The sequence below is a fragment of the Epinephelus fuscoguttatus genome, linkage group LG21 (assembly GCF_011397635.1).
Source record: "Epinephelus fuscoguttatus linkage group LG21, E.fuscoguttatus.final_Chr_v1".
NCBI classification, from domain to species: Eukaryota; Metazoa; Chordata; class Actinopteri; order Perciformes; family Serranidae; genus Epinephelus; species Epinephelus fuscoguttatus.
In genome coordinates this window covers 39,099,733-39,112,435 of record NC_064772.1, presented here as the reverse complement: position 1 = coordinate 39,112,435, position 12,703 = coordinate 39,099,733, and the positions used below count along the sequence as shown (strand labels likewise).

The 12,703-nt window shown below is 43.7% G+C and overlaps 1 protein-coding gene across 9 annotated transcripts in view; it reads right to left on the bottom strand.

Moving 5' to 3' along the window:
• The window catches only part of LOC125881953 (receptor-type tyrosine-protein phosphatase mu-like), a 202,425-nt gene that overhangs the window by 57,795 nt on the left and 131,927 nt on the right, over positions 1-12,703 (bottom strand). For 3 of the 9 annotated variants that reach the window (XM_049565455.1, XM_049565447.1, XM_049565451.1), the window contains exons 18-20: positions 12,429-12,503; positions 3,463-3,595; positions 590-622 (exon numbers count right to left, since the gene is read on the bottom strand). In XM_049565455.1, coding sequence (XP_049421412.1) covers positions 590-622; positions 3,463-3,595; positions 12,429-12,503 — 241 coding nt within the window. The remainder of the gene's footprint in view (positions 1-589; positions 623-3,462; positions 3,596-12,428; positions 12,504-12,703) is intronic. The other 6 variants (XM_049565448.1, XM_049565449.1, XM_049565454.1 and 3 more) reach the window with 3 other exon arrangements.

The following is a 12,703-nucleotide window of genomic DNA, read 5'->3' as shown; positions in this document are numbered from 1 at the left end:
AAGGGTTATGGATCAAAAGTTAAGGGTCAGGGATCAGAGGTTAAGGGTCAGGGATCAGAGGTTAAGGGTCAGGGATCAAAGGTTAAGGGTTACGGATCAAAAGTTAAAGGTCAGCGATCAGAGATTAAGGGTTAGGGATCAGAAGTTAAGGGTTGGAGATCATGGGTTGAGGGTCAGGAATCTGAGGTTAAGGGTTGGGGATCAGAAGTTAAGGGTGAGGGATCAAAAGTTAGGGGTCAGGAATAAGAATTTAAGGTTTGGGGATCAGAGGCTAGGGGTCAGGAATCAGAAGTTAAGGGTTAGGAATCAGAAGTTAAGGGTCAGGAATCAGACTGTAAGTGTCAGGGATAAGAAGTCAAGGGTGAGGGATCAGAGGTTAAGGGTCAGAAATCAGATAATGGGATCAAAAGTTAAGGGTCAATAATCAGAAGTAAAGGGTCAGAGATCAGAAGTTAAGGGTCAGAGGTTAAGGGGAGAGCAGGGATACAGGCAGGACACACTGGGAGCTCAGGTTGAGGTGCTGAGGTTTGATGACAGAGTGAAGGTGAAGGTTACAGGTGAGGGGTCAGAGGTCAAACAGGTTACTTACAGGTAGTAAGTGTAGGAGTGATAATTTCTCCGTCTGAGTGGTGGGGGGCGGAGCAGTGGGAGGGATGGAATGGAGGGAAAGAAAAAACAGAAAAACAGAAAAAGGAAAAACAACAGATTAATGTCTCAGAACAGATGACTTAAATTATTCTGTGAGGAGGTGGAGGAGTGGAGAGTGGTGATTGGCTGGAACACTGTGTCAATCAAAGTGTGAGGGAGAGGGGACACGTCTAATTGGTCAACATGTGATTGTGTATAAGGAAGAGACACAGACAAAGAGACAGCTTGGTCCAGAAGAGACTACTACACTTGAGATGTACTAGTGTCCACTTTATTAGGAACAGCTGTTTCTCTAGAGCTCAAGTACAGTGGAACTATTTATCATAACTGTAGTATTTTATTATCACTGTAGTATTTAATTATTACTGCAGTATTTAATTACCACTGTAGTATTTTATTATCACTGTAGTATTTCACTATCACTGTAGTATTTTATTATCACTGCAGTATTTAATTATCACTGTAGTATTTAATTATTACTGTAGCATTTTATCATCACTGTAGTATTTCACTATCACTGTAGTATTTTATGATAACTGTGGTATTTAATTATTACTGTAGTATTTTATCATCACTGTAGTATTTTATTATCACTGTAGTATTTTATCATCACTGTAGTATTTCACGATCACTGTGGTATTTAATCATCACTGTAGTATTTTATCATCACTGTAGTATTTCACTATCACTGTAGTATTTTATTATCACTGCAGTATTTAATTATCACTGTAGTATTTAATTATTACTGCAGTATTTAATTACCACTGTAGTATTTAATTATCACTGTAGTATTTTATGATAACTGTGGTATTTAATTATTACTGTAGTATTTTATCATCACTGTGGTATTTAATCATCACTGTAGTATTTTATCATCACTGTAGTATTTTATCATCACTGTAGTATTTCACGATCACTGTGGTATTTAATCATCACTGTAGTATTTTATTATCACTGTAGTATTTTATCATCACTGTAATATTTCACGATCACTGTGGTATTTAATCATCACTGTAGTATTTTATCATCACTGTAGTATTTCACAATCACTGTAGTATTTTATTATCACTGTAGTATTTTATCATCACTGTGGTATTTAATCATCACTGTAGTATTTTATCATCACTGTAGTATTTCACGATCACTGTAGTATTTTATTATCACTGTAGTATTTTATCATCACTGTGGTATTTAATCGTCACTGTAGTATTTTATCATCACTGTAGTATTTCACGATCACTGTAGTATTTTATTATCACTGTAGTATTTTATCATCACTGCAGTATCACAGTATCTTTGAAGTAATCCTTTTCACTGAGTACTTTTACCTTTGACACAGTCAGTAGTTTATTGACAGTACTCTGACTGATGTAGTATTTTTGATGCAGGAGTTGTGTAACAGTCATGTTATCTGTGGTACTGCTAAGTTAGTTAGTTAGTTAGTTAGAGTTAAAGACGACAGTTAACGATCCCTTCACCCTTAATCACCTGTCGGGCTCAGGACTACTTTATCACAGGTTGCTGTGTTCCTGTATCCCTCCACCCATCAGCTTATTGAAGACGAGGCGTAGTTACACACTGTCCTACAAAGAGACCGGCTCTGACAGTGTGTGATCAGGCTGCAGCCAATCAGAGTTTTAACACCCAGCTTCCTGTTTTCACTCCTGCTGTAATGAGTCTGACCTCCGTCTGCTCACAGAGTGGAAATCAAACGCACCCCGTCAACATTAAAAACCTCATTAGAGACCGTACAACCGCTGCTCTCGTCTTCTCTCTCTAGTATCTGTTAGAGAGATCAGAGCTCCATCGACCCGACAGACGAGTCCGACTCAAACCCACCACACTTTACACACACACACTCTTTATAAACGCGTATGTGTCTCTGTAGCCTGAAGCCATTCAGCTCTAGGCGACTCCAGAATAAAAAAAAAACAAAGAATAAAACGCTCTTTCATCTAAATTTCTCTCTTATCGTCAACGCTCTCCAAACACATAAGCTTTTCTCACTGTGTTTAAGTGTGTGTGTGTGTGTGTGTGTGTGTGTGTGTGTGTGTCCCAGCGGGGTTTGTGTGTTTGATGTTGGAGAATAAAGTCGGTCCACATATAGTTTAATGGTGATTACTGCTGCAATCTGCTCCATTATTCATCCTCATCATCCTCACTGTCACCGTGTGTGTCTTTGATGGAACTGCGTTTATCTGCATGTATTATACATGTATATACTGCAGTGTTATCACACTGTTAACACACATACACACACACACACACACACACACACACACACACACACATACACTGAAAGTAACCATTAACCACCACTGGAACCATCCATGACCATTATCTCCCAGTAAACTCCCGTTAGCATCTCTCTGTCTCACATTGACATAAACTCCTATCAGATCCTACGTGCTGCTGTTTACGACCACTAACATTGACTGGTTTCCATTAACTCCCACCAACTGCACCTTATCGAAACACAAATATCAGTCAGATCGATCGCACATGAACCAAAACCTTCTGTCAGAAATGACACAAAAAGGAGAATTTTAAATGTTGCAGTCGGGAGATTAAAAAAAATATAATCATTATTTTATTAAAAGTCAAAGTGAAAGAACGGACAAAAACACAAAGGTATACAAAATATAATATGACTCAGGAGAAGCAGGTGTTGACATTTAAAATAAAAACATACAAGTCCAATTTGTGAAAAACAATGAATGCAGACAAACAAACAAACAAACAAACGGACGTGTTCTGTATTGGGGTGTGTGTGTGTGTGTGTGTGTGTGTGTGTGTGTGTGTGAATATTCTTACCGTTTCTTCATCAGCAGGATGACTCCGAGGAAGATGATGATAAAGAGCAGGATGCCGGCGATGGCGCCGGCGATCTTCACTGTGTGATCCGACTGTTTCTCCTGTTCTGGTTCTGGTTTCCTGGTCGCAGCTCCTGAAACCATCAAACATTGACGTTAACTAAAATCAGCTCATCTTCACATTGACTGCCAACATTCTAACTACCTGTCAGATATTCAAAAAAAAAAAAAAGGATAAAAAAAATAATACTATTGACTTCCATTATCTCCCCGTTATAATTCTGTCTCCTGGTCGCAGCTCCTGAAACCATTAAACAACGTTACTGACCTTTTTACCCATTAACTCCCATTAACTATTTTAAATATAATACACCATAAGTGACAGTAAGATACCATTGACTAATATTAAAGGGACATTTCGGTTTATTTCAACCTGTCTCCTATCGTCCTAAATTTGTTTCAAGTGACCAGTGACATAAAAATAATAGTTAGCATGTTAGCCGTTAGCCTAGATACAGCCAGGGCGCATAGTAGCATCAGACCTGTTAAAACGTAAGTGAACGGGCAACCTTCAAGTGCAAAGTTAGTCCACTAAACAAGCTTTTTCTCCACAAAGACCGCCTCATATCGTTAGGATAAATGTCAGAGAACATATAGAAAACGACATGTAACGACACGTGTGTCTTACCTTACCGGTGTGCTGCCATGTTTGTTTACCATCTAGCTCTGCTTTCCAAAGCGCGGCCGAAATATATCTGGCGAGCGCTGGATGAAGCCCAGCTGGATACTACTCCAGGTGGAGGTGTCTCGTCCTCGGTCACATCCAGACCTTGAAAATAAGGCTGCAGCCGGTCCCATTCCTTGCAACAGAGGCATTCCTCTTCTGTGGGCACTGGGGCACAGCATTCACAGGTACACCACCAATCTCCAGAGCTACGCAGCTTTGCAGCAGCCATTCCTCCTCTCTCGTCCTCTACCTGTTGCACCTCCCTCTCTCCTCTTCTGTTCTTCAATTTCACGAAGCTCTTCGTCAGTGTATTCTGGCTCAAATAAATAAGTGCGGCCATCAAACTCTGCAAAATCAAATTCCTCCTCCACAAAGTCGAAGTCTGGCAAAAAGTCAGCCATTATTCTATAAATCTTTCATAAAATAAATGAATGAACTTTTCAGGCTACTGTCCGGTTCTGCCTTCCAGCTGTTGCTGCTTGTTCAGGCACGCTATGAGATCACTGCTTGTTCTCGCGATATTTCAGCCGTGCTTTGGAAAGCAGAGCTAGATGGTAAACAGAAGAGATTCCCCACAGAAGAGGAATGCCTCTGTTGCAAGGAATGGGACTGGTTGCAGCCTTATTTTCAAGGTCTGGATGTGACCGAGGACGAGACACCTCCACCTGGAGTAGTATCCAGCTGGGCTTCATCCAGCGCTCGCCAGATATATTTCGGCCGCGCTTTGGAAAGCAGAGCTAGATGGTAAACAAACATGGCAGCACACCAGTAAGGTAAGACAACACGTTTACATGTCGTTTTCTATATGTTCTCTGACATTTATCCTAACGATATGAGGCGGTCTTTGTGGAAAAAAAGCTTGTTTAGTGGACTAACTTTGCACTTGAAGGTTGCCCGTTCACTTACGTTTTAACAGGTCTGACGCTACTATGTGCCCCGGCTGTATCTAGGCTAACGGCTAACATGCTAACTATTATTTTTATGTCACTAGTCACTTGAAACAAATTTAGGACGATAGGAGACAGGTTGAAATAAACCAAAATTTCCCTTTAACAATGATCAACTGCCACCTGGACACCACACCTGGGGTATTAATAAACACTGACTACCATTTATAACCTTTTAATTACCATTAAAATGAGTTCTATATTTAGTAATTATACTGGTGAATAACTTCTTTTAATTACCATTAACTACTAATAACAACCATTAACCTCTATTAACATCAAAACAACTGACTTAAGCATGTTATTAGTAACCATTGACCTTTAGTAAATTGTGGTGTGTCTATTATTGTGTATAAACCTGTAAATAACTTCTTTTAATTACCATTAACTACTAATAACAACCATTAACCTCTATTAAGGTCAGGGACGTGCTCGTCAGTAACCATTGACCCTCTGATGGCAGAAAGCTGAACAGTCTGTGTGATGTGATGACTGAATGTGGCTGATGGTGGACTCTACAAACCAAACTCCATTAGAGAAATGAGTGATTATGAAGCCACAGCAGTGACAGTGTGACAGCATCAGGAACAATTAGAATTTAAATGAGGGGTTTTGTGATGGAGGTTTTGTATTGAGATCCAGCTGCAGCTGAGTGAAGAGGGGGTGAAGATGATGTGTGACGGACGGAGAGCAGAGAGTCCTTCTGACTGACTGTATAATGTGATGGGATGTCAGTCCCATGAAAAACCCATTACCTGCTGTGTGTGTGTGTGTGTGTGTGTGTGTGTGTGTGTGTGTGTGGGTGTGTGTGTGTCCAGGTGTAATATCCTTCCAGATGACTCGGTAGATGAGAAACGTTCAGGACAAGACGTCGCTGTCGAGCTGTGTCATGTGTGTGTGTGTGTGTGTGTGTGTGTGTGTGTGTGTGTGTTTGATTTTAGACCTACAACACTTTCCCAATCTGAGCCTGACAACAGCCATCAGTCACACACAGTGTGTGTGTGTGTGTGTGTGTGTGTGTATGTGTGTTAAACTGGTCGTGACGGAGGTGAAACAGAGGAACCATGGCTCTATCACTCTGGTGTCTGTATGACAGAATGGAATCACAGCAGAAACCAGTGTCACCAGTTCAGTTAATGGAAACGCGTTCTCCTTTCAGCTCGTCACGTATCACTGCTTCCTCTGGACACTCTCGTCCTCCTCCGTCTGTTCTTGATTCTCCAGCACCTCATGTCAGTTTCTGCCTCAAACATGAAGTGTGTCTTTTCAAAATAAACTTCAGTGTCCAGTTTCTGCTCGTTAGATGGACACAGGTTTATTCAAATTAAACTAACGATGTCGCTGAAACACCTCAATTTTAACATGTATTTCCTTGTATGACAAACACACATGGTTAGGGTTAGAAAACAAACATCATGGGGCGTCGGTGGCTTAGTGGTAGAGCAGGTGCCCCATGTACAAGGCTGTTGCCGTAGCGGCCCGGGTTCGACTCCAGCCTGTGACCCTTTGCTGCATGTCACTCTCTCTCTCCCCCTTTCACACTCATCTGTCCTATCGATTAAAGGCTTAAAAATGCCCTAAAAAATATATTTAAAAAAGAAAGAAAACAAACATCATGGTTTGGCTCAACATTCGTACAGGAAGTGAACAGTGGGCTCCTGGGTGGATGTCCAGGGTTTGTAGGACCCATCCACCTGCCCTCCCCCACCCCTAGAGATTGATGACACATGCTATGGCATGGGGGAGCCAGGACGACATCATCATCCCCACACTCTGATATTGGGTACCAAGCCCCAACAAGCAATGGCGAATGACCTGAGATTGAGAATAATGGACAAGCTGGAAACCCGGCACCCCTGAATCTGATTACCAAGGCTAAGTGACAAAGTACAGTCTGAAAGTCTGCTAGATGATGTGAATGCAGTACTACTTATCCCCACTAAAACCAATGCTTGGATACAAGATGGACACCATGAGCCACAAAGAGTGCTACCCTCCACGGAGAAGGAGGCTAGATTCCAAGATCAAGGCAACATGGAGGGAAGTTAATCAACTCTCAGAGCTTCAGAAAGGTTTGTTTGTTTGATGTGTGTAATAGTTTTCTGCAATTTTTCATGGATAAGGTTGTGTCCACAAGAGCTCTCATTTCTCCACCCACCTTTGACCCCTCTGTCTCTGTTTCTTGCCCAGCTGTGTTCAACAGATTTGAACTTGTGACTCTGTCACTGTTAGAGGATGTGGTGGCCCATATTAAACCATCAGGTTCCCCTCGCGATGTGGTCCCTCCCCACTTCTTTAAAGAAGTTTTCTCTACTATAGGGCAGTCGGTTCTGATCATTTTAAATAGCAGCCTGTCCTCTGGTGTTGTCCCAGTAAGCTTCAAACATGCAGTAGTACAACCTTTGCTGAAGAAACGTCTCCAGTTAGTCCAAAATGCTGCCGCTCGTCTGCTAACTGGAGTACGAATGAGAGAGCACATTACACCCATCCTGGCCTCCCTCCACTGGCTGCCTGTGCACTTTAGCGTTCATTTTAAGATCCTTTTATTTGTTTTTAAATCTTTAAATGGTCTCATCCCGCCCTACCTCTCTGAGCTTCTTCACCCCTACGCCCCTGCCCGACGCCTCAGGTCAGCTGATCAGCTGCTCCTTGAGGTACCGAGGTCCAAGTGAACGCTTGAGGAGACCGTGCATTCTCCGTTGCTGCTCCAAAAATGTGGAACAATCTACCTCTGCACATCAGACAGGCCTCATCACTGTCTGTTTTTAAAACCCACCTTAAAACCCACTTTTACTCACTGGCTTTTAACCCAGCATGAGACCTCACTCTGTTTTTATTTGTTTGCTGCTGTTTTTATCTCACTGTTTTGTTGCTTTATGACCTCCTATGTACAGCACTTTGTTTCAGCTGTGGTTGTTTTAAAGCGCTTTATAAATAAAGTTGAGTTGAGAGTTGAGTTGAGTTTGCGGAAGAGAGGGATGCCTGGAAAGTACAACAAACTGTCTGTACCTGAGGCACTGGAGACTGCCAGGCAAAGGCTCACAGCTCTGGTTACCGGCCTGAAGAGATATACAAGAGAAGAAGAAGCCAGAGGGGAAAAAAAGGATGTTCTCTACCGAACCATCCAAAGTGTACTCTCAGGTAACAACACGAGAACAGATCCTTCCAGGGCTGAAACTGAACAATACTAGAGGAGCACATGGGAGAAGGAGGCATCACAACACTGATGCTAAGTGGCTAGTGGATCTAAGAGCAGACTACAGCAGTCTCCCAAAACAAGAGCCAGTTACCATGACAACGGCTGTCATCCAAGAAAGAGTATCAGGTATGAAGAGCTGGACAGCACCAGGCCCTGACATGAACCACACCTACTGGCTAAAAACACTAACTGCACTCCATGAACGCCTGGCAGCACAAATGAACCCATGGATGGGACCCATCCAGAGGGGATGACCCAGGGATGGACAGTCCTGATCATGAAGGATCCAGAGGGGATGACCCAGGGACAGACAGTCCTGATCATGAAGGATCCAGAGGGGATGACCCAGGGATGGACAGTCCTGATCCTCTATAATACACCAGGCCCTTTCTCTCCCTCTCTCTCTCTCTCTCTCTCTCTCTCTCTCTCTCTCTCTCTCTCTCTCGTATTCTATTACTGCATCTAGCTAACTCGGCCATTCTGGATGTCACTAACTCGGCTTCTTCTCCGGAGCCTTTGTGCTCCACTGTCTCTCAGATTAACTCATATCACAGCGGTGCCTGGACAGCGTGACGTGTGTGGTTGTGCTGCTGCCGTGGTCCTGCCAGATGCCTCCTGCTGCTGCTGCTGCCATCATTAGTCATTAGTCATACTTCTACTGTTATTATACACATATGACTATTGTCACACATGTATACTGCCAGATATTAATACATACTTTCAACATATTGTACCACAGTAGCCAGAACTATAACTATAATATTATTACTTTCAATAATGTTGTTGTAAGCTACTGTCATTACCTGCATCTCTCTCTCTCTCTCTCTCTCTCTCTCTCTCTCTCTCTCATTGTGTCATATGGATTACTGTTAATTTATTATGCTGATCTGTTCTGTACGACATCTATTGCACGTCTGTCCGTCCTGGAAGAGGGATCCCTCCTCAGTTGCTCTTCCTGAGGTTTCTACCGTTTTTTTTCCCGGTTAAAGGTTTTTTGGGGAGTTTTTCCTGATCAGCTGTGAGGGTCCTAAGGACAGAGGGATGTCGTATGCTGTAAAGCCCTGTGAGGCAAATTGTGATTTGTGATATTGGGCTTTATAAATAAAATTGAAATTGAAATTGATGAAGGATCCAGAGGAGATGACCCAGGGATGGACAGTCCTGACCATGAAGGATCCCCAGAAGGGCGCAGTCCATTCTAAGTACCGCCCAATAATCTGTCTGTCCTCAACATGGAAGCCCCTGTCAGGCATCATATTAGCTAAGATGAATAAGCACATGGGCCAATACATTAGCCCTGAAAGGAATTGGTAGCAACACCAGAGGAGCCAAGTACCAGCTACTGATCGATAGAGCAGTCACCCCAGACTGCAAGACCGGGCGGACCAACCTGTATACCCCCTGGATCGACTACAAGAAAGCCTCTGACTCACTGCCACACACATGGATACTAGATTGTTTGGAAAAATATACAGGACACAAGAGCCTTCATCAAGAACTCACTGGGTCTGTGGAAAATTACTCTGGAGGCCAACTCAAAGACAACTGCACAAGTTATCATCAAGTGCGGCATATACCAAGGTGATGCACTATCCCTGCTACTGTTCTGCATAGCCCTGAACCCCCTCAGCCAACTCATCACAATGAGCGGGTATAGATACGGGTTCAACCATCAGTCACCTCTCCACTGATCCACCTCACCCGGATCTACAGCAACGACAACGTAATGTCATTCAGACCAGGTCAGTGTGGTTGGATGGTGTCCAAGAGAGGAAAGACGATCAGAACCAAGGGGGTTGAACTACCAGAGGTCATTATTTCAGATGTTCAGGACTGCTACAAATACCTTGGGATCCCACAGGCACATGGGAACCACGAGGAGGCTGCAAGGAAGTCAGCCACCGCCAAATATCTCCACAGAATAAGAAACTGAAAAGTTGGCTGAATGGAGAGAACAAAGTCCGAGCCATCAACACATTGCCCTGCCAGTCTTCAGATACCCCGCTGGTATAATAAGCTGGTCAAAGGAGGAGACAGAGGCCACCGATATCAAGACAGAACCAGAGCGGCTGAACTGGTTTCCAGTATGATATTAAATCTGCAGGACAAAACCAGGAGACAGTTTTCTTCATTTTTTGTGTTTTCGTTTCGTCTCTTCAAGGTCAGACACACACACACACACACACACACACACAGAAACACACACGCACACACACACACACACACACACACACACACACAGAAGCACACACACGCACACACACGCTGAGCCTCAGAGGCAGAGAGCTGCTGTTTTCAGTTTAAAGGCTATCAAAACACTGCTTTGAAGAGAGAATTTATCTGTGTGTGTGTCTGTGTGTGTGTGTGTGTGCATTGAATGTGTGTGTGTGTGTGTGTGTGTGTCACAGTAGGCCATAGAGAAGCTGTTTTTTGCTTCGGGGCTTCAGCCAGTCACGCTGAGTGGGTGGTGTGTGTGTGTGTTAATGTGTGTGTATACCAGTCAAACAGCTGTTCAGAGTGTTGGAAGCCTGCTGGTGACACACACCATCAGGTTGTATGTATATATATATATATATATATATATATATATATATGTATGTGTGTGTGTGTGTGTGTATAAACAGTCGGTGGAAAGTTTCCACCTTCAGGCTGGTAAATATTTAAATGTAATTTTCTGTCAGCTGTGAATGTGTGTGTGTGTGTGTGTGTGTGTGAGAGAGAGAGACACCTGTTCAGCGGTCTGTTGTCGATTCAGACGGTCGACATGTAAACAGATATTTTTAAATCATAATTTAGCCTCAGTTTCATTTTACAAAAAGTCTGCGTCCACATTAGACACAACCAGCCAGCAGGTGGCGATGCGATGACATCATCGCTCATCAGACACCAGAGAGGAACCATCCAGACTTTAAACGTCAGCATTATACAAGTGACACCAGCCGTGAGCTCTGAGAATATTTCTGTGCAGATAAATGCGTCTGCGTCAGCTTCAGTTGCCACTCTTCAGTTCACTGCACCACCAACTTTCACCCTGCTGATCACTTCCTGTATGAATGTAGAGCCAAACCTAACCACATGCTTCTGTTGACACCCTGGCTTTGGTTGCGGTTGGTTTCATGTTGTCGGCAGCAGCTGCAGGAGGACACCTCACCCGCAATGGCCACTGACAAAGCAGCGATATGTGACAACATATTGGGATCGACCCCAGTGGGTGGCTGCACTACAGGTCAGACAGGTGTGTGGGCAGGACATGGATACTGTTGAAACTTCTACCACGCAAGCTCTGAATAATGCCACCAGCAAAAGATGGCAGCGGCCATATCTGGATGTTTTAGCTTCATTTTTGTACAGCTGGAGGAAGAGGAGACACGTCAGCCATCTTTATTTACAGTTTGTGATGCAGACCCAAACATGGCGCCCGCCCTCTGGTATCAGTAAGACAGCGGCACAGCTCTGAGATGCAATCCCCCTTTAGCATCGTTAGCATCGTTATCAATGTTTCCACATGTTAACTTGGGTGTCTGGGCTCAGCCTTAGAGATCCTGCTGCGCTGATGGAGACTGAGACCCTGACCTCAGAGATCAGTTGACTCACTGACTTCTAATCAGACTGGAGTCGCTGGACAATAGAAAGAACGCAGGTTTAAGCCTTCGGAGGCTACGTCCACGTCTTTAAACAGTCTGTGACAAGACGTGGAGATGATGTCATTGTTTCCCAAACGCTCCATTTCACAGGTCGGATCAAAGAGTTTATAAAGATCTGAACCTCAGAGGGTGTTTTCAAAAATCTGTCTCCGTTAGTGTGGAGGAGACGCCGAGAAAATCTAATACGTACATCTGTGTGTGTGTGTGTGTGTGTGTGTGTGTGTGCAGCTCACGGAGGCGATGAAGCTACTTTACAAACGACAGCCTCCAGTTTGTTCGATCATGTGAAAACTCTGCCTCCTTCTCTTCTTCATCACTTCTTCATCACTCAGTGAAATGACCTCTCAGGAACACATCACTTCTTTTCAGGGACATCATGAGTCAAACACCAGAGTGTGTGTGTGTGTGTGTGTGTGTGTGTGTGTGTGTTTCAGTGTGTTTTCTGCTGACCTGGGAGCTGCTTGTCGCCAGCCGCCGGAGCGATGCGAATGTACGGCGTGGTGAGCTGGGTGACGATTATAGCAGCTATTCATCCAGGAAGGCATGCAGAGAGACAGACAGACAGACAGACAGACAGACAGGCTGTAGCAGTGGTTTGTACTGAAGCAGAAATATTAGTAACATGCAGCATCTTCCTGCTCCCCTGACGGAAGTCTGAAACTAACCGATCAATATGCCCATTATGTTCTCGACGCAGTGAAACACGTGCTGCTGTGTCATGTCAC